This window comes from Galendromus occidentalis, unplaced genomic scaffold (assembly GCF_000255335.2).
Source record: "Galendromus occidentalis unplaced genomic scaffold, Mocc_1.1 scf7180000077477, whole genome shotgun sequence".
NCBI lineage: Eukaryota > Metazoa > Arthropoda > Arachnida > Mesostigmata > Phytoseiidae > Galendromus > Galendromus occidentalis.
The window spans coordinates 456,110-482,027 of NW_003805465.1; the positions used below are offsets into that span (position 1 = coordinate 456,110).

The 25,918-nt window shown below is 51.1% G+C and overlaps 1 protein-coding gene across 1 annotated transcript; it reads left to right on the forward strand.

Annotated features, from left to right (window-relative positions):
* The first annotated feature begins 30 nt into the window (after positions 1-30).
* On the forward strand, positions 31-6,714 carry LOC100900174 (uncharacterized). Its single transcript, XM_018640215.2, has 12 exons — positions 31-140; positions 1,438-1,583; positions 1,672-1,915; positions 2,053-2,417; positions 2,560-2,862; positions 2,932-3,187; positions 3,311-3,501; positions 3,651-3,941; positions 4,085-4,382; positions 4,521-4,735; positions 4,839-5,291; positions 5,733-6,714. Exons 1-12 carry the CDS (start codon positions 125-127, stop codon positions 6,096-6,098), a joined length of 3,144 nt encoding a protein of 1,047 aa, XP_018495731.1. The 5' UTR covers positions 31-124; the 3' UTR covers positions 6,099-6,714.
* Positions 6,715-25,918: the final 19,204 nt, after the last annotated feature.

Consider the following 25,918-nt stretch of genomic DNA (forward strand, 5'->3'; position numbering starts at 1 on the left):
TCCTGGGAGAGCTCCTTTGTTTACGGAGAGGTCTTTACGCGAGAGTGGCGCTGACATCGTCTGGCTGCTGCTATATTTTCGTGCCAGGCCTAACTTTGTGAAAAGAAGTCGAATTTTTGGGAAAATGCCCCAAAATTCAGGCAAGTTTAATCGGTTATCGCTATCTGGTAGTGTCACGAAGCCTGTCACAGGTATTCGAGTGAGCTTCTCGTCAAATTTTCTGATCGAAATGGAGCCGTTGGATACTGGCACAGGGCGCTTCCGCCGACTGACAAGATTTTTTTGAGAGACATAAGACCTTTTGTCGATTTGCTCACTCGTACGAGGGTCTGGAAAGACCAAGCATAGCGACCAACATCCGATTTCCAATAATCACGTAGGAATTGCTCGAAGAAAACGATTTTCCAAGGAAAACCGCATTTAAACTTGACGGCGGGCCCAAGCTCATTTGGCTCCCGGACACATTTCTCAATTGGGTCGCTCGAACGAATACCTCAGCCGAATGCATACGTTGGAAAACACGAAGAGGAGTCTGATGGGACTGGGAGAAGTGCGGGAACCCTTTCCTATGGCGTCGACGTGTTGTCATATCGCTTATCAAAACCCACTCATGCAATTAGTCGCAAGGATTTTGCTCTTCGTCCGGAAGGCCTGTCAGGGTTCGAAATCGCACTCTCTCATTCGAGAACCCTGTGTTCGATTACAAACTCTTCGGTGCCAAACTGATCCGTCGCCATTCGAGTAATCCCGTCGATAAATATGAATCATTGATCGATATAATCTCGATGAAGCCATCTTTCCGCAATGGTGCTCTCATACAACTCTGCTGCCGGTTCGCACGAGTGGAATGGTATTGACAACTGAAACGGGAACAACTCGAACATAGCGCGACACTTGCAGCATGTAGGATGGGGTTGGTATGAGATGTGCAAATCTATTCATCCAGGAACGCTCGAGACCTCATAGATCGTAGTTCACTATGGTGGCTATGTGCACGGAAGCTTACGCGAGTACGCGGAGCAGCTGTCGCCGGTGTTCGACTTCGTCCGTATGTCAGATGACCGATGACATCTCGAATTGCGCTTACATTTTTTAATGACTCCCCGATATCCGGCTCGCTTCGTCGGTTCCTCGACTTATGCCAAAAATCTTGAATGAGAATCGAACGTCTATTTGGCTCGCACGAGCCTCGAGAACTTGAGAGAGATCGAAGAATACGAGCTGTCACGCGCCAGCCGAAGAGGTTACGTGTCAGCTCTTTCTCCCCCGGATGGCAAATTGAGGGTCCGTCTCCCGTCGACATAGAGCTGGTACGATGACAGTCCCTCCAGGCGACGAAGATTGCGATCCTTACTCAAGCTAGTTAATGTTGGTGATCGCCTCCCGGGACGGTAGGAGGCGAGTGTCGAATTGAACCTCTTATGTTCCTCCCTACAGTTACACGAAGTTCAGAATCAACAGGAGATGTTGAAATGACAGATAAACAAGATGAGTCGATGGATGTCTCAGCCCCAATCGATGTCGAAAGCAAGGGTAAAGAATCCGCCGCTTCATCGGCTCCCGAAATAAGCGACGTTGGAGGGGTAAGTTGAGGCTTTCTCATGGAATCCTTTGCGAGTTTTGCCTGTTTCGAGGAGTGTCCTCTAGTTGCTAAAGGAGTTCCGACCACAGGATATGGACGCCATGGAATCTCAGGCCGGCAACTCGTCGGACTGTGCGGCGGGAGACGAGTCGTCGTCGATGATCGCTGTTGATGAAAACGGACGAATTATCGCTACCGGTGCTGAGGCCGAGAGGCTCATCGCGGCGCACCAGGCGATGCAGGAGCAACAATTGCAGCAAGATGAGCAGCAACAACTAGAACAGCCGGGAACATCAGCCAGCTCGGCTGAGCAGCAAGAGCCCACCACCCAAGGTTCGGAATGGAATCAAAAAAGATCCTCGAGTTCTCTCGGGCTCCTGGTTGGCGAATCAAGAAGCAAACATCCCATCACTCAGTAAGAAGAAACTCGGGCGAAAAATTAATGTTCATGCATCCCCTTTGTATTACAGCTTCCGAGAACCTAGTTAACGATGAAGATCAGCTGTACCAGTCGACAGCGGACCAACAGATGATGGAAGCCGCTACCGGTGAACCATCGTCGGAATCTCTAGAAGGCTCCGCGGCGAACGCGTCCGCACAGCCGACGGATATTCTCCAACAGGCGTTCGAGGCATCTGGAGCCGATACTGCTGCAGATGCGGAGGCTGCGACCGCTAATCCACCCGCTGAATTGACACCGGGGGAGCTGGTCGAACAAGCGGTTGCCCAAGTTCATGGAAACGAAGGAAATCAAGCAGAGGGTGCGAGTACCGCTCCGAAGGTCGAGCAACAGGAGAACACGCCACCTCTGGGGAGTTGTGACAATCCCATCCAGGTGAATGCCGAGAAAAACTCGCAATCTTCCCGGCGATCTTCTCCATTCGGAGAAGAGTAATCGTCGACGCTCTTTTCCCTATCTCGCTCCCTCGATCGTTTCTTGAGAATATCGCTGTTAATCAATTGGTTGAATTACGCAGATCATACAGCAGGGAAACACCTACCACTCGACTCAAACTCTGAGTCAGGAGCAGCTCCAGCAGATAGCGCACGTTCTGCAACAGCAACAAGTTGCGAAAGCAATCAAAAACGGTGGAAGCGCTGTGGTGTTCAATCCGGCCACGAATACCCGGATCATCTATCGAGTCATTTATCCCAATGGTGCGGAGAGGAAAGACAAGGCTGCGACACCGAACAGGATCACGAAAACCACGAAAATCGTGAAACAGCACCCAAAGGGCTACAAGGGGAGAGGACGGCCAGCGAAGAGGTATTTTTTTCGCATATTCCGTTATTTCGGGTGCGCCTGCAGCCGCCGCAGCGATACACCTCATAACGACCAAAGTGATGACAGGTTTGACGACGACATCAACCCGGAAGGATCCAGCATGAGCAAGGAAGAGCGAGAGGCCTTGAAAAAACAGGTCCCGAGAACCCGATCCGGACGAATAAGTCGACCGCCTTCGTACATGGTGCGAGACTACAAACGAATCCATCATCTAGATTTCCACGAAGAGCCTCCGCCGGATAACAGCGACGGAGGTTATTCCGACATCGAAGTCGAGGTGGGCGAAGATGGAGTGAAACGGAAACGTCGCAAACTTGTCCGTGAGTCAATTTCCATAGTTTCTGACCATGCCTATGCGCCCGTACAGACTGGGAAGACTCCTTCTGTGTCTGGACAGCTTGTGCGAATACATGGTACTGAACTTTCCTGTCTGAACTTTTCAGTTGGAACAGATCTGAGCTTGACCGGGAAACCCAAACGATACCGATGTCCTCAATGCGACCATGCCTACATTTCCTCGATACGGCTATCAAAGCACTTTAGAGATCGGCAGCACGGGGATCCGGACAATATACCGCCACCGGTCAACGTCGAGGATTTCGTCGAGACTGAGCCCGAAGAAGACGACGAGGAGGTCAAGAAGAAGGAAGAAGAGCAGAAGGAAAAAAGAAAGCAGATAGTGTGAGTCCCCTCGATATTCCTCTCATTGCACCGACCGACACACGGCCAGACTAAAGAATGAACATCCATCAATCAGAATTCTTTCGGGGAATTATTTTCAAGGTCATCCCGAATCTATTCTACAGGCGCAGGAGTTACGTCGATATGGTCTCGTCGCGTAAGAAAAACCGCTTGAGGGACGCCTTGCGTCAATGTAACGACAAAGAAGTTCTCGACGTCTGTTTGCATCGAGTGGCTAAAGCCTCGACGATGTGGCAGATTCTCCTTGCCAAAAGCGAAGAAGGCGATCCACCTAGACCAGATGTGAGCACCATGCTCGTGCACCTCGAAACTCTCCTTCAACAGACGGAGAAACTCGGGAAAAACTTCCTCATCCCCACCGATGGAAAACAAGTAAGTGCTCCTCTCTCAAGAATTTGGGCATATCCGGAGGAATCTTCACTGGACGAATCTACTACTGATCGTTTCCGCATCGATTCCCTCCCGCCGCCTTAATCGGGAAATTTCTCAATCGGAACTCTATTGTTCGCCCACAGGAGGACAGCGAAGACATGGTCGAGTTAATCGATGAGATGGTTTCGGCCGCACTTGGCAACCGCAAACCAGGCGTGTACAGAGTTCTCCCGGAGGCCTATGAACCAGAACTCGATTTCCTTGTCAAACCCAATTATCAGAGTAGACCGAGGGACGTTGTGCGGAAGAGCCCTATCAAAGCGCAAATAATTCATCGACCCAAAGAAGTTGTGCGATCTGTGATTATGACCGGACCTTCTCGGAGTACGACGGCGCCCACCCCAAGCTCTAACGTTATCGTCAACAACAGACCCACGCCAGGTGAGAGATCTGGCATCCGCTGTAGCGTCGTGACATTCCTTTTCAATCATCGATCTTGTGCGAAAGCTTCCATCGAGGGGGCGGGGAAGGCTTTCCATCGGAGCGATCAGGTTCTCTCAATCTCGTCTCCGATTCCAGTGGCGCTTACCAAATCGACCTCCCATCCCATCATGCAACCTCCCAACATCGTGCGTCGGGTGGGCAACACGAAAAGCTACGTTCCCAACGCTTCGAATGTCACCATGACTCCCCAGAAGTTCACGCCAGCAATCATCAGCGCGCCACGCATGCAGTTTAGAGTGGTCACGGCGGCTCCGAGAGCGGGCGCGCGACCTGGAACTAGTTTATTGAAGGCAAGTCAACGCAGACAAAATTATTTTCGACTGAACCCCTATGATCTGCGGATGCTTTACGAACAGCGTTGATCTCGAGAATTATTGAGGTTCCCTTCTCCAGAATTCTAATCCTCACCGAAGCGGTGGATCTATAACTCGAGTGACACCCCAATCGGTCCGGGGAACTACCATCTTGACTCCGCCAAGCGTGACTCCCGCCCAACACATACAGCAGCAGATCCACGCTGGATCCTCATCCGGTGTGACCGTCGTACACCATCACCATCATCAGCAGCATTTACAGCAACAGCAGCAGCAGCAGCAGCAACATCAACAACAGCAGCAGCAGCTTCAACAGCAATTGCAACAACAGCAGCAGCAGCAACAAATGAATCAGTCAGAGGCAGAGAACGATCAAGAGCATGAGGAAGTCAGCCTTGTCGTAGGAGAAGTATACGAAGACGAAAACGGTCAACCCGTAGTTATAAACGAAGACGGAACAATCACGCCGGTCTCGGTGCAGCACGTGGAGGCTCCGGCCGAGCAGCAACAGACCGCTGTACAGGACATCAAGGTATTTACCAATCACAAGGATTTATTTCCGATTTTTTTTCGCCTAGATTGTTTTCTGCCCTGCGCAAGCGGCTCAATGAGACTGTGCCGCTCTTCGCGGCGTGAGCTTCCATTGACTTCGCGAATTTTCAATCGAGCTCGAAGCTAGGACTTCTGTGGGATTTTTGGGGGAACTTTGAGACTGCTTGTCCGAACTTCTTGATTTCTTTCGAGCTCGAACCTGTCGACTCCGGGGGATTTCCAAAGAGCAATCCCTTCATTTCACAAGAAAGACCTCCGGAGAGCGATTTACTAAAAGTGGTCGTGGATTCAGTCCGGTCCAAAGAGTGCTTTGACTCCTCGAGCGACTCGGACACCGCGGTATGCAGATTGATTTTGTTGGTCGCGCTCCACGATTATTACCACCCTTCACTGACGCCATCCCTTATGCCATTATCCACAGGTCGATCAGGAAGATGAAACTCTGCTCCAGGAAGGCGCTGCTCTCGAGCAAGCCATCATGCGGGGGGAAGAAACGACGACAGCAACCGTAACCGCTGTAATCGGCGAGGGCGACGCTGCCGTTGCTTTGGCCTTAACGACCGACGCGAACGGAGATGTTGTGAAACAAATCATGCTGACAGACGGTCAAGTGTTAGGGACCTGCACCACGAACGGAGAATTGTCCCTCAGTGACGGTGTGAATTTATTACAACAAGAGGACGGATCGGCCGCGTTGCAGTTCATCCAGGGCAATATCCAAGTGCCCTTGGAGACTGTGCGGGCTCTGTTCACCATGGAGCAACAGTCGGCCGCTCAGGAAGGCTGATACTCGTCGCGATCAGCCTCCGTTTCTCGCAAGTCTCGCTTCCGTCCGTCTATCAGAATACCCGACCGAGAATCCGCGAGCGCTGCGCTTGCTGTATCAACTCCCAAGTGTTCCATTGTTCGTAACGCGTGCTCGGTCCTTTTGAATCAGAGCGTCGGGAGGGAGGGCGACGTGTGAGACTTGATATATACAAATATTTCGTTGTGCTCTCAGTCAAACCCGGGAAGCTAGTTCTATTTTGACGTCTAGGCTGAAGGAGTAAGCTTCCCAAAGAATGTACATTCGCTTCCGCCTCTATCGATTGCATGAATCGAAGTAATAATTTAGGGACGAAGAAGTTGCGTCATAGGGCACTTCGTTTTCATGGTCATTTTCATCGGATTCATCAACATCCTCAATTGTTGACACCAACATAAATCATCTCTCTCGACCGGTCCGTCGTGAGTCGTGAGGCACGCTTAGCAGTGTCACCGCCTCGCGTTTCCTGTACAATATAACTATGAATTGTCTACGCTGTACTTTACGATAATGAAAGAGAAGTCACTATTCTATCAATCAATCGCTGCATTGATAACTGACCCAAAAGACAGAGTTCAATAAATATGAGTTTAGTGAATTGAACGGCTTGTTCTCAATGAACCGAATAAGGAAACTTGAGCTCAACACATCGGAAACTCTCGGTCGGAAATTTATGTAGGAATCGAACGTTACCGTCGCGTCGATGGAATAACCGAGACTGAAATCGCGGGACGAGCCAGCCTGAACGAGAGTGGCTTCCATCATCCATCACCGAACACGTCGCTAACACACTCAACATGGTGAGGCGGTCACCGTCGCGCCGTTAGGGTGATGAGGACATCAATGGCTGACTTGATTCGAACTTATTTTTTTCTCGGACCATCACTATGAGTTCCATCAATCAAGCACTTGTTTCGCGGAGAGCATTCTACTCATTAGACCACCGTGTTCCGATGGAGGAGGCGAAAAGAGTGTTATGAGGTAACGACTCGCGCCATTCATTCAGTCGACTCCCGGTTGGGTCCAGGGGCGACTCTGAAAGCATTCTGCTTCTAGGTTTCCCGAGCTTCTATCTATCAGCCCTCCGCAGAAGGTAATCTGTTCTTCATTGATATTAGCTCCGCAATCAATCTATAATGTCGTGCCTTCGATCAAGTTCTCTTCGACTCAACCCTGATGCAGAAGTTCGACCATCGCTAGCGGCCGTGATCGACCGTCAGATGCCTCGTCATAAATTCCCGGGAAAACTTTCATCAATCTCAGCGAGATTCCCCTATTTGTCGTCGCATTGCAGTGACGGCATCCGAACCATCGTTCCCGCGTTAAAAATGATCCCGAGGCTTCTATCCGCGGCCGAGGAACAAATGAAGGATTCTTCAAATTTTTTCTGACTTGTCTCCGCGCTGGACGCTGCTTGTCGCTGTCCATCTCGGATATATATTAATTTGTTTTCTTTATCTTTCGAAGCTATCCGCGACCGAGAGGCAGGACAGGGATACGGACTCACAAGAAGGCGCTCCAGTGATATTGGATCGCAGAAGCCTTATTCGGGTCCCTCCGGCCTCAGAAAAAGATCCATGGAATTTTCTGTGACTAGGCTCGCCGCGGATGTTTCCTTCGGCGGTGAGATCGACATCCGAGCTCGGACTGCATTCCATAACAATATGCATGATTCTTCACCTGAGGGCACGGATACGCGGCGATGACAAGACCGAAAACACTATTTCCCAAGCGCGGGTCTCCGCATAGAATTCCGGGGAGCCCTTAATCGATCCCGTTGCTTCCGGGTCCCCCGGCGATTGAATCCTGAGGGCATGCTGGACTGCTGGAGGGCTTTCCCCCCTATCGGAGAGCTGATATGTTCGCTTCAGAGAGCGCTGGTCAAAATGCCCTACAGTAGTCGAATTCGAGAGCTCCCCCAGAATAAGCCTTGACCTCAACTCTGGGATAGATCCATGGTGAACTTTCTCAGATTCGAAGCTCTAGGCGTTTCACTCCCGAAGGAAGCGAACCAATTAGGATAAGTCTTTTTTCGCTGAGAGAAAATAATAGTTATCCCAGATGTTCCTGACAGAATTTAGCTCTCCGGAGACGAGCACAGGGAGCCCCGCAGGCAAGCGATAGGCAGAGGAAGATCAAGAATTTCCCTCACGAGAACGTAGCCGGAGAATCCGACGAGTATTTCCGACCGAACCGATAGCAATCTGTGATTTCCCCCGGTTCTCTTTGCTCGAGTTGGGTTGCAGGAGAATCATAGAATCTCATTTACCTACTCAGACTCCTTTCGGAGCCGTAGGTAATAGTGTGGCTGCTCACCTTGATTCTGACATGCAAATAGTCGCGGGGAGCTCATGAGGTCGGGGTCCTTTCTAGTTCAGGCTCCTTCGACCCAAGAGGTGACCTTCATTCATGATCTCGGTGACCTGTCTACTCACTTCATTCTTCGCTCTCAGAGGGATATCGCAACATATTCTGCTAGGATCTCGTTCTGGTCGTTATCGCCGTCGAGGGGGACGCCACTCCTGTGAAGGCGGCGAGAGAATGACTGTTCACTGAATATGATCTCCTGAAGCGTGGGTTCGAGATTAGATTTCCTTACTGGACGCCGAATGTAGCCGTCGATCCGAGTCGGAGAATACCATTGATCCCGGCGTGGAGTATCTGCGCTTCGCCCCCCTCTAGATTGGACAGTTCACCGAGTTTGCTGAGTGAACGGAGGCAGAACGATGATATTGATCATTGCGCTCCATCATCATCACAAACCCGAGCTCGTGTCACATTCCGCCAAATCGTGTCCCGCAGGAAATACTTGCCAGCATCCGAGAGCGGAACTCACTAAGTCGGGAAAATCTCGTTACTGGGTGATTTTCACCCAGACTCCGTCCGCAGCACAGAGTAGAAGAAATGGCAAGAGGAAACTGGAGCTTTGATCAGATATTGTTCAGGAACTAGGCAACGAGCCAAAGCGACTAATTGAGAAACCTTCTCAGCTGAGCTTGTACCTATTCTGTCGGCCTGAACCCCCACGAATCCTTTCCTCTCGCCGAATGACTTGCTACCCTCCCGCCATCCTCAGAATGCATCTGTTCTAGACTCGGAGGTAATTTCAAGAGTCATTTTTCATATCTGCTGTGCTGGCTGCGCCACGCCGTTGACGGCTTATTTAACGAACAAGAAGCTCAGGCCGGCCGCTAGCGAAAGCTCTCCACCACTATAAAAGCAAAGCAAGTTTCCTAAGTCTATCTATCGTTGGCTCGCTCAGACCTGAGTGTTCGCTCTGTTTCAAACTTTGTTCCATGGGCTTTCCTCTTCTGTAGCCGAAATGTATCAGGTGAAGATAGATGTTACTCGTCTGTCGAAAACTTCAATTCCACGTTCTGTCGGCGGGGTTTGCTGCTTTCGCGGCTGTTACCGTTTGCCGCCGCTACAAGAGATCATTGATCTTACGTTTTCTTAGCAGTCGATCTTGCGCTGTCGTGCTCCGTCGTCAACCTAAGTCTGCGCCCTCCGTCTCCAATCGACTGAGGAACCGGAGGCTGGCGATGCATCTCCGAAAGAAAAATACCCGCGTCGGATTAATTCATCGAGCGCGTGTCTCCTACGACTCGAAGACATACGGCGAAATCTCAGCAAGCCGTCAGGGTCGAGAATGGACGGCGAACTTTCCTCGGGGAACCGCCTTCATACTCACGGAACCTGAGTTCAGACGGACTATGATTTCGTGATCGAAAAGCGATCGTGTCCGACGTCGCCGAAGTAACAAGCAGCGACCGGGACACAGGCAGCTGGATTCGCCCCCTTATTTCACTCAGTTGGCTTGAGTTCAATCAGAGTTCAAACAGAATACGTTCCGCTCGGTTCGGGCCTTTCATCTTCGTTACAGCCGTGCCGCGTTCAAGATTGACGTCTTCATCTATCTAATACAGAAAGGAGACCGTTGGGCGCAACACCCACTTCCTTCCGTCCGTAGGGGAAGGTTTCGTGGAACTTTTCAGACGGATGTCTATCGTCGCCGGTCTCTGTCCTGAACGTTGCCATGCAGTGAGACGGCCGCTTCCCCATGCGGACGATTCCGGAGTTCAAAAGACTTTCGTGGCCCGGAGATTCATCCCTGATTATCCGAAACTATTATTCGGCGAGGTAATGCGAACGCTCCGATTCTACTCGGTGAATCATTTCTTCACGACTGTCCTTTCACGAGACTAATGATGTAATTAGAGACCGAGCTCTCAGAGCTAGGCCAGGTGGAACTGAAGGCTCTCGGTAAGTGGGCGGAATCCTCAGGGCGGACATTTCAGGGAATACCTACGCGTCCCATTCACTGGCCGATGGGTGTGCGTGTGGCCGGATATGAATGGGGTTCATTGAGGGTTGGCGCTGTGAAAGCCACGGTTTTGATCTCCCGAGCTCCGGGAGAGCCCTTCTAGTGTGGCGCCAAGAGAACGCAAATTATCCTTCCACCCAGCAGCGACAGGAATCTGCGTGCGATTCCAGCAGGATCACCGATCCCTAACAAAGGTCCTGAGCTGAAAAATAGAACAAATGAAAGTCGAGCGATGCTCGAACACGAGAATAATTTCTGGTCGTGAGCATTTCGACCGAGTAAGAGCCATAGGGTGGAGTTCAGCTCCTCTTGAAGGGAATGCATCCAAGCTGCATGAAGTCCGAGGCGACTCTCGCGAGGGACCCCGTCGCCTCTACACAGATCTAACACATGCTGGGGATCTCTTCATTTGTTCCAAGTTGTTGTTGGCGTTCTCGACTGATGATAAATGAGCTTGTTTTTATTCTCCTCCTCCTCTGTTGATGTCGCTGATGTTGAGAACATGGGCAGCCACGTCGAACGTACACACGACAGTGACTGCGCTTTAGAGCGCCCAATGTCCTCGAGCGGCGCCAACAAACACCACCTGTGCTTGATGGGCAGTTGTTCTATAAAAAATAATAACTCAAAGCTCTGCCGGCCCTTCTAGTGAATACACGAGCCCCGTGACGTCGACGACGGGGTCATATGTGATTTATGAGTCTTCATTTTCGAAAATCAGGCTTGGAAGCGCGTAGACCATTCAGGAGCTGAGACTTGGGACAATGTGCTTGGATTTGAGCCTCCAAACCGTCTCTTCTATGACATCCGTGACCTGAACAGATTTCCGCCGTTCCCGCGGGTTAGGATTCACGGAGGGATTTGATCCTGATTGACTCCCTGTACGAATCTGAGGTTATTTGCGAAGTGAGGTCGTTCCCCATTGATCCTTTTTCCCTAGCATTCGGCCCCGTGCACTGAGTTCTTAGAGGTAGAATATATTTTTCTGCGGATCGCTTCAAATGCCAGCGATGAGTCGGGATCCTCTTTCTGATAAGAGGTGCGATCGGAGAGACAGAGAACTCAAACTTCTCTAGGAAGACGAAAATATTTCGATTGAGTCATTCGCCTCAAAACCCGTGGGGGAGGCTGGGGTGCTGTTCCTAGAACTCGACTTATACGTAAGGATCTTGTCGAAAGTGTAAGCGCGCGCGCGGCTGACGGCCTAGCGTCAACAGCTAACATGCTGATTGGTCCGTCCAATAATAACAGCGAGGAGATCACGCATTCTTGAACGTAGACACCTCTAGAGACGCTTTCCGCCATCGTTCCCACTTCGCGAGTCGTGCGGCCGGGCGAACAACCAAATAGTCAGCCCTGCACTTTGGTACCGAGTCAGCCCTCCCGCGGTTCTCTCGAGCCAAGGGCGCGCCCCCAGAATTAGCGTTGGATCGCTGACTGGCCGCCCGTTCATCCGTCTGAGCGGCTGGCTGGCTGGCCGACCGGCCGCTCGGCTGGGATGATGCTCAACTTGACTGGGCCATGGGGTGCCGACGCTGTGCCGTCGTAATATTGGATGAATTGAGACGTCAGACGAATGGAGGGACGGACAGGCGGGCGAAGGCATCTGCGTCCGTCCTCCGGTGTGTGAGCCAGTTCGTCCACTGAACTGATGAAGTAAGTAAGCAAGCAGTGGAGGGAAGCCAACATACATAGGTGACCGTAGGCGAAGCCGCGGCTTGAACAGATGCTCTGCTCGAGCGGAAAAGAGTAATTTTCTTCCCTCAGGCTCAAAAGTATCATATATGACCACGTCTTCGTTTTCGTATTGTTGCTCTATCGACTCCGCATGACAGCTTAAGAATGAACTACTTTTTTGCGGAAACCCAGCTGGCGGATGAGACGGAGACTCACTCGGAGACTACCAACGCACGATTAAGTCATCAAGCTGCCTCAGCCTGGGACCGAAACGAGTTCACCTAGTTCTTTGACAGAGGAATTATTTACCGTTTGCGGTGTCTGACATTTCAAGTACAACGATCCAGGGCTCCACCGAGCTGGAATTTCGAAGGCAGACGAATGCATGGGATGGGAATTTATTAGAGACTATATTCAGCTTGTCAGGGTGTAATTCGGCGTAATTATAAATGAACGGTACAAGAAAAGTACGTTTGAGAACAGAAACGAGATGCTCGGAGGGATCGCTCCCGTGCGATCATCGAAAAGTGCACCGGGACAGAAGTTTTCAGAGCAACAGCATCGTCATCACGACCATCACAACATCATCAAATGACCATGTTTCGAAGCGATAATGAACGAGGCCGGCTAGAATTTAGCTGCAAAAAAGACCTATGCAATTATATGACATCAACTCAAATGATGCTCGTGACGCTCTGAAATTTTGTTGAATGTTTTTCTCCCTCGTGGGTTTTTCTCCTCCTCGGGCGTCTCATCCGTTGCTAATTACACATTGTCGAAACAGATTTTAGACTCTCGCTGTTCCTCACGAAAATATCATTAGTCTGTTTTCAGTCATTGGAGGCGAACGGGGTATCGGATGTTCCGACAACAGAAATTCGAAAATTGGACAGAGGTTTGCCATTCCACTATCAGTTGAATTCCTCCCATACAAGGGGCTGGAGGGGATATTATCTAGCGTCTAGCCCATGGGAAGTCCACTGAAATCATTATCACCTGATGAGAATTGCTGAGCGAGGAACGCGGCCACTAAATCAAGAGAAGGCACCAAGCTCAGATGGTGCCGGAAGACTCAAACAACATTTTGGTCCACGGAGAATTTCGGAATAACTTCTTGCGATACACTCGGGGTATCTGACAATTTGACTTGCACAGTTGGAGCTGACCTGCTGATTGCGGAGGTTTCTTCCCCAAGCGAACCCCGGAAACAGAAATATAGGTTGATATTTATTCTACAGCTAGAATGCGATCGACACTTGAATTCGATGTACAAAGTCAACACGGCTACTCAGGTGCAGCTTCGATCAAGCAACTCTGCGATGAAACGGAGGCTGATTTCCGTTGCAGCAACGAAGTACACATCATGAAGTGATGGCTCGTCTCCCATTCATGAATTTTTCCGGTTCCGAGCCTGCCGGGGGGAATTCATGCCCGATCTCGTGTGCCAATGACGAGTAAAACTCATGGAGACTTATCATAGATGTCCAAAGAATCGAGCAGCGCGTTTTTTTCGTGATGCTTTGTTTTCTGCATCGAGCGCTGAAGCTAGAGACTTTCATGAAGAAGATGAACGCGAGACTCGCCAGATGATAAGTCGACATTATTAATTTTGTGCCAGATGCCAGACAACTGATAAAAGTCAGCAGCGGACGGGAGTCGGCAACGCCAACAGCGACGACCACGATGCCTACCTCGACAGAAGCATCGGGAGACGACCCCTGGGAGACCCGGGGTATTTCTCTCATCGTGTTTTACTCGATTCTTTCCCGTTCAGCGTCGTCTACTCTACCGGACACGCACGCTGATGAATTCACGTAGTCGGAAAACGTTTTGTTCAGAATTATATGATAATGAAAGAAACAGCGTCAGCACCAAGTCACCCAGCCTCTTTCAAGCGGAGAGCCCGAAAGCCAGTTCCTAACAAAGCGTGAGCGCCTCTATGCAAATGACATGCGCTGGCGGTTTGATTGCGGCAAGCAATTGTCACGTTAATAAATTCTTCTGAGTGCGACTCTGGCGTCCCCGCTGCCCGTTCAGATTTCCTTTTCACTCCACCTCATCCAGCATTGTGAGAGAGTGATGGGCATCTCTGATTGCAAGAGATCGACTCACTTCCGCGGTAACGAGCCGATGTTCTCTTTCGAAAAGCCGACGAAGATCTCTTCCAGGTTTTTCGATCTACCGGGAGCATCATCTCGCACCCGGTCGAGCAAAACGATCCCACCGAGGAACTCGGAAGAATGAAGATCTCGTAGTTTCTGTGAGCCTGTGGTCGTTTTATCGGAAAAGTCTCCGCATTTGAATATCTCAAACGTTCGGCAGGGCTCCTCGCATCGCCTAGCGCCGAATGAGGACATAATCAAGCAGGCGGTCGTTTATGCAATTAGGCACGGCCGTTTTCCGTATGGTGTCGTTTGCTCGTTCGGTCGGCCAGTTTCGCGGCGAAGCCGTCGTCATCGCTCTTGTCGGCGGTGGCTTCGACGATCCCTTTATTCTAACTCAGCATGATCAAAGGAGGGAGCACCATTCTCTGAGGAGTCTGACTGGAACAGCAGAAGCAGCCGTTGCCGTCGTAGCATAGGGTGCCCCAAATTGCTCTAGATGAAGACGTTTTGTGGGGGTTCCATGCTTGAGGCTTGAACCGAACTGACAGCCGGCTAGACAACAGTCTGTTAGCACACTTTCTTGTGAGACGCTCATGAGCCGATCCATCAGCAGCGATTTCAGTTTCGGAGACTCGAGAAAGAAAAGGGAAAAAAGTCAGAGAAATCTCATTCCCTCTCGATTCTAACATCGATGATCGGAGTATCCGACGACGTCGCCGATAATTTTTTCACAATAAATTGGATCCTTAATCGGTCTTAAATCGCATAATACGTGATCTTGATCAGGGTATTTTACGCATCCTTATATTATATTGCGTTATATTGCGCATCTTCGAAACCTCTTCCAGTAGTCCCGAAAATAACTTCATCGAGTCCCTTCAGCCGTAGAGTCATATGTTTTTTTGGGCCTCATCTTGACATGATCGGGTTCATACTTCGATCGAAAGTTCACTTACGGGAAACTCGGCTGACTGCATCCACTGGTTCAGTGCGATCCTGTTCGCGGGAAAAGAGATCTCCACGAGGCTTCCGAGCAAATCTGACCCCGAGTTCCAGAGCTATAATTTCTTCTCCGGATCCTTACGATAATTATGTGGAGCTCCTTCCCTCGAACGTTGCTATTCGAACGGTGAGCTTTGTGGTTATTGGGGAGCTGATACATGGATGACATCGGCGGAATCCGGAAAGAATGTAAGGAAGACCCGTGAAAAGATTGAATTCGATTCCTCCAACTCGGGACGCGGAACATCCGAAATGCGTCTCTCGCTTGAAGGAGCAAGGACGACCTCAGATTCCGTAACCGATGTCTAGCAACATTTGAGTCGAGGGTGGAACTCTGGAATCTCGAATATATTCGTGAAAGAAATCGCGAGCGATGCTGGGCGCGATTGTGGTTGCTCCACGCTCAGGGGCGGACAAATATAAATACGATAAGCGATTAGAATCAGGAGCGAGATGCGTTAGCGTGAGGGTGAGTCCCGAATCCGACAGTGGTAATTGTGACAAATAATCCCGCACGCTCGGCGGACCTCAGCGGCAACGTCTCCCGCTGTCAACAGCGAAAGGGACCGAAAAGGGAGCCTCCGGCATAGCTACGACAACAGCAGGCTTGATCACTCTATCAATAATAGATGCATTAATATCTTCATTGACGTAGATTAACTAACCCCCGTTCGTCCTCCACAGATGTCAGTCGTGTCTCAAACCTCGATTGACTGACAGAGTGGTAGAATGAGTGCATTGGTTCGGACGTCACGAGAGGGATGCTGAAAAAAAAGCTCTTCTCTCGAGAAGACCGGGATGATCATGCGCATTCGCGAGGATGATGATTCCATACACATGCGCTCCCTACCACCGATGAGGGATAGATTATCGAGCGAATAATAAGGTCGACCTTGTGAATGGATAGGATTGCTTCGCGCCGGAGATTAGGCCGAACGGGAGAACGCCTGCCCATCGAATCTTCAATGTGAAGATGTTACGTATTCCTCATTCCGTCGGTCACGGAAAAAACACGAATGCGAGAACGACCGCAGCTAGCTACCAGGATAGAGACCAACCACGGTGACGTTTCTCAGTGTTCAATGGTCGTCAATTGAAGTCTGTGGAATTTGCCGACATTCACTTTGTTCGAGGACTCGCTTGACGGTGGTTGCCGTGCAGCAACTTTGTGCCGTGTAATCTTCTCGCGCCGACCTCGCACAGTCTTCAATCAAGTTTCCTTCGCTTGGGCTTCACTCGGAGACGGAACTCACAATCAGTTTCTTCTGCAGCCTTTTCAATCCGATTCAGTATTCTGGTACTTCCATTCAATGCGCAAGATATTGATTGCTGGGATGAACCACACGCCCGGTACTCGATTGCAGAACTGATCGCGTCGGCAGTGCGATTCATAGAATTTTCTTGCGCGGATGTCGTAGACACATCTGTAGCATTTTCACCGCGCACGCGTCTCACGGATCATTCCGCGACACATACGCAATTACTCGTCGAATCGTCGACTCACCCGACCGTGGAGTATCCACGAGATGATATTTGTCAGCGCTCCTCATGGCTGCCTCGAATAGTTCGTGCCTTAGAATATCACATACAATCTCGGATCTTCATCGCAGCCAGTTTCCTCATTTCTGTGCTCGATCGATGGAGCCCGATGAGATGAAACTAGAAGCCGGGCTTCTCTATCTACTCGACCGCGGAGCTCTCCCGAGATAATATACGGGAAAAAAGAGGAAGCTTATCCCACTTTGGTTAAGCACCTGGTTTATCTGGTTTTATCTGTGTCATTATTTAAGTTGACACCGTAGAGCAGCCGCTCCGTACGGCGCCGGCGTCCTCTCTTCCGAGTGATTGCGAGCGGGCAGAACAAGCTGATAACGGCGGACACCGGTCCGGCAAGAATCTGTATTATGGACTTGGCTCGATGGTGAGAGGAACGATTCTAAGCAATTTCGGTCTACTCCCTGATTTTTCACAAGAGAAAAATGGTGATGTTCTGGGTCGATTTCGAGATGCCCCGAGAGAAGCCCTTCAAGGGCATGGGGAGATCAATTTAAATCTATTCAATGAGAGTGAGAAATTCGGTAAACGCTGATAAGATCCCCTCCTACGAAATTAATGGACTCATCATCAGGGATGCGTGTTTCAGGCGAACGAGACTCGAGTCCGACAAGTTCTGTGAGAAGCAGCCAGCAACATCTGTCCGGCTCAGACCACCCGTCGGAAATCAGATAGGGTTCGCAGAACATTGTGCTACTGGAGGTTTTCATAGACGGACTTCATGAGAGGTCCGAGTAATTAGGAACGACTGACTTCACCCCAACCGCACGCAAGCTCGCTGCTATCGGAAACTAGTCGATGAAGCACATCTCGAGTAAATCGACGGAAAACTCCCGCGCGCGCATAACAAGTGCAGGATGGACGTCTCCGGATTTTTGAAAATTCGTGAAGCATGTAGTACGGGCCATTCTTCTCCCATAATACTCGATTCTAATGTTTCATTGCTTGCGCATCGAGAATACTTCTCATGGGCTGTCTTCTCGTTTTTCGGGATGTCAAACCAGCATCGGAGGTCTCTGAAACCTTTCAACGCCGTTGTCACCCGAAGCTACGGAACGTCGGCGTTCGGTTTCCGTGTAAGGAGATGGAAGGAACGGGGGACAAGCAGCGAGGCAGTCAGACCCACAGAGTGTGTGCCTCCATCGTATGAGTGCACGTATGTATAAAAAGACAGGGGAGAGAATGGAGAGACGGTGGCGGTACTTTTCTAAAAACGGAGCTCAGTGTCGTTGGGGGCAAACTGTCTGTCACATCATCTTGTCCCTCGGGCTGTTTTTCTCGTTTTCGTGGGTAATTTCAACGTCAGACAGCATCCCTCATTCACCCCTGACCCTTGAGGCCACCCCAAGCGGCGGCGGCGGCGGCGGCGACGTCATCCTCCTCCAGCTTCTTGTTAGCGGATGGCGACGGATGTCACTTTAGGTATTTCTTTTAAGTTTGAAGTTTTTTTCCCGCTTGTAAGCAGCAAAGAAACCTGCCGGGCGCTCCCCGGCTCTCGTACTCCTTCGTTTCGACCAGACGTCTGTGCTTTGGATGACACAGGGCCTCCCTCGAGACGTGTGGGGTCCAGATGAGATCGATCGCGGTTGGCATTGTTCCCGAGTCGTATTCTTGATTGGGATATGAATTCTCCTCCCGCCATTTTCATTATTCCCGACAGCCAGCACAATCAATGGCTTTAATTGTCTCCTGTTCTTTCTTCGTTTTCGGTTCCGTTATTGTCCAAAATATGGCTGGCGACGCTCGGGACGGAATTGGATCCAGAATCAATCTGACGAATCTTTTGTCCCGAGCAGATCCGTTCGATTTCGACAGAGAGCCTTGAAACAGGATCCTTGATTTCTTGCGTCGGATCCAAAAGCTCACGTGTTCTCGGGGAAGCAACGCCGGCGCCGTAACGATGAGCGGAAACTCCGGCTGGCGAAGCTCAAAGTAGGCTTTTTCCGGCTCTTTCGAGCAACGTTGCTGCTTCTCCGTCCGAGGATTGATCACTCCTCTCAGAGCGCTTGAAATTTTATGAAGCTTCTCGGAACACGCGCAAAAGTTACAGCTTTCTCCTTCTATCTGTGGTCCTATTGAGAGTTTTACAAGCTATTCGGAGTCTGTGAGAACTCCCACGCGGATGACGAGTAGTTTGTGTTGTGGTCTAATTGTTGTACTGTCGACGAGGGGTGGTCTTCGTTTAGGCTCGCTCGGGTTCGTCATGCCCAGTGCTTGAGAATCAGTATGCTGACTTCAGTACTCAACGAGTCAATGGTAGACGGCATTGTGGATCGCTGGAGACATCATCCTTATTGTCGCCCGGACAAGCCGTCTTCAGTCACCGAGCAGAGGTCGTCGTCGACGACCGCTTGTTCACAAACGACACCCCACGAAGAACCCTGGGAGACTCTGTTGCGTGCGTGCATGCATGCATTCCTTCAGGAAGCTCGTTCGATCGCGGTCAGAAATGTCAGGCGGGCTATCTCGTGAATTCTTCATTGAGGGAGCTGATCGAGATCTTTTTTAGAATTCCTATGAATCCTCTGGACCAAAGGTCACCTTCACGGTTTTTCGAGGTGCACTCTCACTAACCAGAATCGTTTCTTTCAGTCAGCTAAAGAGTTGGAGAGGGGATTCGGAGAAATCAAAATTAAGAGGAGTGTCCGCGCAAACCCAGACGTCAGGCCCGGGGCGAGACGCGAGACTGGTCAATATATGCTGACTGCTTCATCTACGAATTTTTTGAACGACCTCGAGATGGTTCACACCCGTGAAAGCATAATTACTGATGACCCTCATGCCGAGCTAATCTTCTGAGTCTCGAGTAGGATATTCGAGTCATTCCCTCCTCAGTGAAAAGCGGAAAAAATCTATCAAATATCATAGATCTCAGTCTCGTCGAGTCTAAGTTCCCTACCGCCGAGGCTTCAATTTCTAAAAAATTTGAACAATTAGGTGTTGGAGCGCCTTTCATTTATCTAATCAGACGGCGCAGCGCATTCGTCAACGAAAGTTCTTGGAAGCCATGCTTCAGGAGCAGAGGAATGCAAGCATAGGAACGATCAGAGCGCGGGACGATGCATGTGCCCGCGCGCCGTACGGGGACCAGCGCATGAATTGTCCCTGCAGTGAGTAGTGCCTCTGTCCTCCATAACTGGTCGCGGAAAATGGAAAGCCGCGCCGGCAAGAATCAAGTATAATATGTCGTATGCGAATAGCGGCTATCAAGGGCAAAACTCTCAAGGTCGGCTCCATGCGGAACGACGTTCGGACGACTCATGGATGCAGTCTAGACAGAAGGCGCGAGTCATGAGAGTTCCGAAAGTCTCCTCCGGTACATTTCTGCGCAGCCTCTGAAGATTACGCGAGCGTAGCCTTGTTTGATCGCGTTGATCCGAACTTTTTCGTAATGCAAATCCAAATCTCCTGGGATTCCGCCGGAGCCTGGAATCCCGTTCTCGGAGCTGAGAGCCGTTCCAAGGATAATCGAATCCTCTATCAGATTGGCGAGCTGTATTTGTGTTTTAGCGCGTCCTGAATTCAACTTCGAGTTCGAGAAATATGTTTAACCTGAACAAATATGATCTCCCCAAACTGTCCGAATGGGGTATCACGATGGATCGGCTAAACCGGTCCGGAGGAATTCATGGAGTTCCTGAGCCCCATCCGCAAACATAAAACTCCGAGGCTCCATTCCGGAGCGGAATCGTGCCGGATCGAAGCCGTCGAGAGAATTCATTCGAGAATGAGGAGAATCAAACCAAAGTTGAGGGTGGGAGAATGCGATCTGCTCAGAATATTCTCCGATCGATTCGTGACTGTGGTCGCTCTCGAACTTTAGAGAAACCATCGGGAGATTCAGCGTGCCAACCGCTAAACGAGTAGAGCCCGCCGGATCTATTGTTCCCGCAAACCGGGAAGTTGTGGATGTTAGTGTCGGCCTGCACTGTTCATCCGTCATCGCTAAAAGCGGAGCCGGCTTTCACAACATGGACAGTCCATGAACAAGAAGAATCTCCGAGCAACGACGGCGGCAGCGGCAACGACTCCTACAATAACAGCGATGAGCATTTTAACATATGATCGCCACCATAGATTATTACCCTTGTTGAGTGCGAGGCGTGAGAGCGCCAAGCTTGAGATAGCTCGTTCTGGAGGCTGCGTTGAAAGGACGCGTTCTGAGTTTGGAGCCGAACGTGAGGATCGCTGCATGCCTCCAATGACTCACCCTCATTCTCCCGGACACACGCTAACTTTAAATAATTGAGCGTCAGATGAAGAATTGTTGATCCCAGAGCGCTTGAATTTTCATTGAATCACCTGGTCCGCGATGAGAGAAGGGTGATGGTGTTCAATTGGGAGCATTAAACGAGGAGCTGGAAAAACTTATGCTGTTTGTGTATGATGGGAGGTTTCGATGCTTCCTCATTCCCATTGCGAGCCCAATCCGAAGTTTTGAGGATTCTCCATTTCGACTTCCCGGCCGGGGACGCCAGGACAGAGCGGAGGCAGCATCATCGAAGAAAGAAAAGCCTGACTGAGGCAGGCTTCTCTGAGCGGAGAGTTCTTTCTCAAGATAACAGATACAGTTAACAGATCCGAGCTACCTAACCACACAGAAAAGAACAGAAAACAACACAGCGCTGCTCGAAGTGCCTCCGCAGATACGCACGACGATGAGACCATGACACTCCGAAAGCAGAATCGGCAACTGAGCAAACGCTCCGGACGAAGAGCCGGCAAATTATATCAGACCGAGATAAGAATCACTTAGCGTCAGTTTTAGACACTTTGCAAATATATTATCGGCTGGAGGGTTATCTGTCATTTCGAGCAAGCGACGGAAGCAGAATGCTTGAGGCTTGAGAAGACAGAAAATACTTTTTCTTAATCACAAACTTACTGTCAGTCCCGGAGAGATTGCGTTTGCAGAATCCCTGTAACCGTCTCCCTCCGACTTCCGCACGCCAGACGTGAACGACGCGAAGTCGATTTACAGTCATTAGAAGGCCGGTATTCTGGATGCGATCGAGTTCTCGAAAATTCGGAGAAGCTCCCACACGAAGAAACCGTAGACAAGCGAAAACGGAGGATCTGTCCCGAGACGTCCGAGAGAGATTGAGTGACATCACCTGAGAGCCCGACTCCGAGTCAAGATCCATTTGCCCTTTTTCGAGCCGAGAACAGACCTTCTTCTTTGCGATTAGGGACAAGTAATTTAGGCTCTGGGGATCCCGCCTCACACCGCGAGAAGGGTTGAGGGGGCCGAAACAAGAAACCTCAATGCGTGAATGCTTGCTGAACTTCTGAAATCCCTTGTCTCCGCCCGCGGTCCGTTGACGAGAGCCCTGGAATCATTAGTTCCATTCTTCCGGACCTCCCTAATGAGGCTTCGCTGGGATCAAGGCGCCTGACAGAAGGAGCTCGACTGACCGTCGTCGTAGTCTGAACGGAAGCCGCTGCGGAATGTTCGCTCCATGTACCTTCGTAGATGGTTGCTAATCTGGACTGTGTGCTGTAAATCAATTTCCAGTGCTTGGTTAATTTCTCGCGGTCCGCGAGTCCGCATCGAAGCGATGTGGATGGAAATCGACGATCGCGACCGTCTGTGAGCGAGCGGTTAATATCGAGCTCACAGCAGTGTATCCTTTCTTTTCCCCGAACGCGGAGACTCACTTCAATACAACCATAATCAAGTTCATTGAACGTGGTAGGGGTGTGTTCAGTCTCGGACCCGATACTTCCTGGCCGAGAGATAAGAGCTGCTCTCACTTGCCGTGCTCCATTAATCGCTCTATTTACTCTTTGCGCTCTCGGTAGGGTTCGTTCGCCTTCCGTCCGTCCGCCTGCCCGCCCGGCCGCTGTATCCTGTCTGCCTAGCGGCTAGCTCACTCCATTGCGTCGACGCAGCGGTTGCAAGAGCAAACGTGAGAGTCTCTCCTACGTTCGGCCGCTGTTCCATTAATCCATTCATCAGCAGCAGCAGCCACAGCCGTACGGGTGAAGCGGCGAATCCTGCCGCGCGGAATTTACCGGGAGGGGACCTGCGGTAAACGATGCGCGCTCATAAGCCCCCAGAAAGTTCATTTTAAAACGATCACCGAATGTTCTTCATTAGATATATGGCCTGACTGACTCGTTTTTCCCTCCATCACTTAGTCCGGGGGAAAATGTGCCCTTTTTCCATCACGCTTTCCCCCGTCGTGGCTTTCAGAGCTGCAGCACCTACATCATCGGCGATAGACTTCTAATGGGTTGGTTCCTTCCTTCCTGAGTTGGCGTGAGCTCGCGGTCCGCTTGTCTTCCTCGCTACGTTCTCATCCGCTCGCCAAGCGGCCATGTTTGTACTGGCTCTAGCGAGGCGGCGGTCGTCCGATGCGATGCGTAGGAAGACAATTTTGTCTCTCTTGAATCTGGATCCCTGCACGACAGCGAGCCACCCACCCCGAGAAGAATTCCAGCGGATGTGATGTTGGCGAGGGAGAGGATTCGGTGGAGAACCTCGCGAAAATCACCGTCAGCTTCGGAAACCTGATCGCATCGCTGTAGGCCTCTCCACCTCATCTCGTGGCTGATTCGGCGGCGACACTCTGTACTCGGGTCCTCACTCTGAGCCAGAGTGGGCTACAATGAACTGGGAAGCCTCTAGCGACAAGTCGAGCGGGATTGTGTTAGGTCCGTGCGGTCCTGGTAGCTTGCCCCAGGCTTCGGGGACGTCTACCAAGGTTAATTGAGCTCGGCTGACTGCGGGATAGGAGCGGCACGTTGGCCCTGAAGGCCGAGAGAACTTCTATAATCGAATGGAGCTCCCGTCAAGAGAATAATCTTCTCCGTCAATAACGCATGTAAATCGTGGCTTGTATTCGTCGATATGGTCCGTAATTGGCTCAAATCGAAGCCGGATCCCTAGAGCAACTCACGAAACTCTGTACCGGAAAGATCGGTGTGATCTGAGCTCTGCAGAAGAGAGTCGTCTGATTCATTTGCTTGTGATCGACAAACAAGGGTGTACGACTCGTTCCGCTACTTCGCGACTTATCGTGTCGGCAAATCGTTGGGCTCCGATCGTCATATAGATCGGTCCCGGGGACACTCTGTTTTCCGTGAGCTACGCAAGCGGACCGAGGGACCGTCGAGAACCACGAGGCGTCGATGTCGAGTCTCCACGAGTGTGGTAAGGTAATCACTGATTGAGATTTATGACTAGCGACCACGAGCAGGAAGAATATCCGTCGCTGGATGTCCGGAGCCTGATGAGCAACCGGTCACTCCATCAACTGACGGTCATTGACAGACCACACTAACCGAGTGACCGGCCAGAGGAGCGACAAGGAGGGAGACACGCCCCAGCCCCCCTTCCTCCCTACCGAATTCATCACCCAACTGGAAGCGCGTGCTCGACTCCAAGGCCTGAGCGAGGAAACCTGCGAGGATGGCGATCCCAGCTCCGAGCAGATTTTTGTTCGAGACTCGTGCCGTCGTTTCCTTCGGTCACGTGCTTGGAGGAAACTCGTTACGTCGGTCACCGCGTCGTCGTACAGGAGGGCGGGCTGGCGGACTCGATGCCTTTACTGCAGTAAGCAGGTCCATGAGCGACGGGCTCGTGCTTTTCGTGCTGACAGCAGCTATGTTTATCTACAAGGTGTACAAACAATGTTCTCCTTTCCCTGGGGCAAAGCGGAGGCTGCTGCTGCAGCGAGCCCGGGTGGAGCGAACAGGCAGAGGGGCGAGCGTGCGGACCCGCGAGCTCGCTTGCTTGCCTGCGAGCGAATGGTCATTCCTCGAGGCCCAACGAAGCTGCTGGCAAACGAGAGGAGGGTAGGGGAGCTGGTCGGGATTATCGATAATGGAACGCGACAGGGAAGGAGGCGGCGGGGTGGTCCATGATGAATATTCCTCGCTCTTCTCGAGGTTATAGAGAGAATATGACCCCTCGGAAAAACACCGGGGCAGATATCTCGTGTCCATCGAAGACCGTTCCTCGAACAAAGGGTGCAAAGGGCATAGTGTCGAAACCAGCTCTGCCGGCTCGGCCCCTATCCGGCCGCCAACAAACGCCATACTATGCGCAGCGTCCTTCTCTTGTTCAGAATGAAGAAATTCACTCCTTCGGCGCTGCACCAGGCTCCGATTACCAGGAGTCGACGTCGGCGACACATAGCTGGGTTGTGTTCCATGACTTCAAGGGTTCGAGATTCAACAGGTTGCGTCTCCGAACATGCAGCGTAGTACTAGCGGATCGGTTGACTGATCGCGTTCGGACCTAATGCGTCATATCCGCTCCGTATCCGTTCTCTGTACATGCTTTCTTGTTCCATCACTTGCCTATCCGGACCGCGCATTTGATGAGCACGCCGACGATCATGGCTATCTGTCGTGATCGAAGACAATGCGATGAGGCTCGTTTCAGGCCGGTGATTTCCTCGCATGCATTGCTGTCATATGTGGCTCATGGGGTTTAACTCTCGATCCTGTGCTCCTCAGAAGCGTGGTGCGGATCCCGAACGAGCCGTACGGGGACAGGGCAAACAAGGCGGCACGGCGCCCCGTACAGGAATGGTGGAGCAAACATCGCGAAGACGTTGAATCACTCACAGCTCTTCGAGGGTAGAAAAATAGGAATCTGTACAATACGGAGGGACATGCCGAGAGGAGCAGGGAGTCGGGCCGACTGAATGAGACCGGATGAAAAGGGCAACTGGATAAGACGCGAGCGCTCAGAGGGGATTCGAGGAGGGGGTATTAACTTGCATTAGCTTCGTTCCCAAGAGTCCACAGGCTAAGAAGACACGCTTCCCTCCTTGGAGGCAATGCTCACGTTGTCGTGAATACGTGATCAGTTGGCTCGCTAAGTTGGCAGCTTGCGTAGACTTCTCCTACCTATAGTCGGCGAAGTCTCCGCAGTACCCTTGTTGTTCGTTTTTCTTTCGGTCCGGGAATCCGGGAAAGCCCCAAGCCGGCGCTCCTTAGTATGAGATTCCTTTGTCATTTGCTCGGAAAGAGAGAAGATAGAGATTATAGCCGTTGTATAGCCATGTCGGGAGGAAGAACGACCGAGATCGTTCTGATCACGGCAGGTGGGCTGCTCCGAGTAGGACGATAGAACAGGTAGTGAGTAGTTGTGGGAGGAGGGCAGCCGACCACGGTCGATGATTCTC

Excerpts from the sequence above, each read along its gene's own strand:
- LOC100900174 (XM_018640215.2), top strand. Across the intron at positions 3,942-4,084 it reads TCCCCACCGATGGAAAACAA|GAGGACAGCGAAGACATGGT; the intron begins GTAAGTGCTCCT and ends GTTCGCCCACAG. Across the intron at positions 4,736-4,838 it reads CTGGAACTAGTTTATTGAAG|AATTCTAATCCTCACCGAAG; the intron begins GCAAGTCAACGC and ends TCCCTTCTCCAG.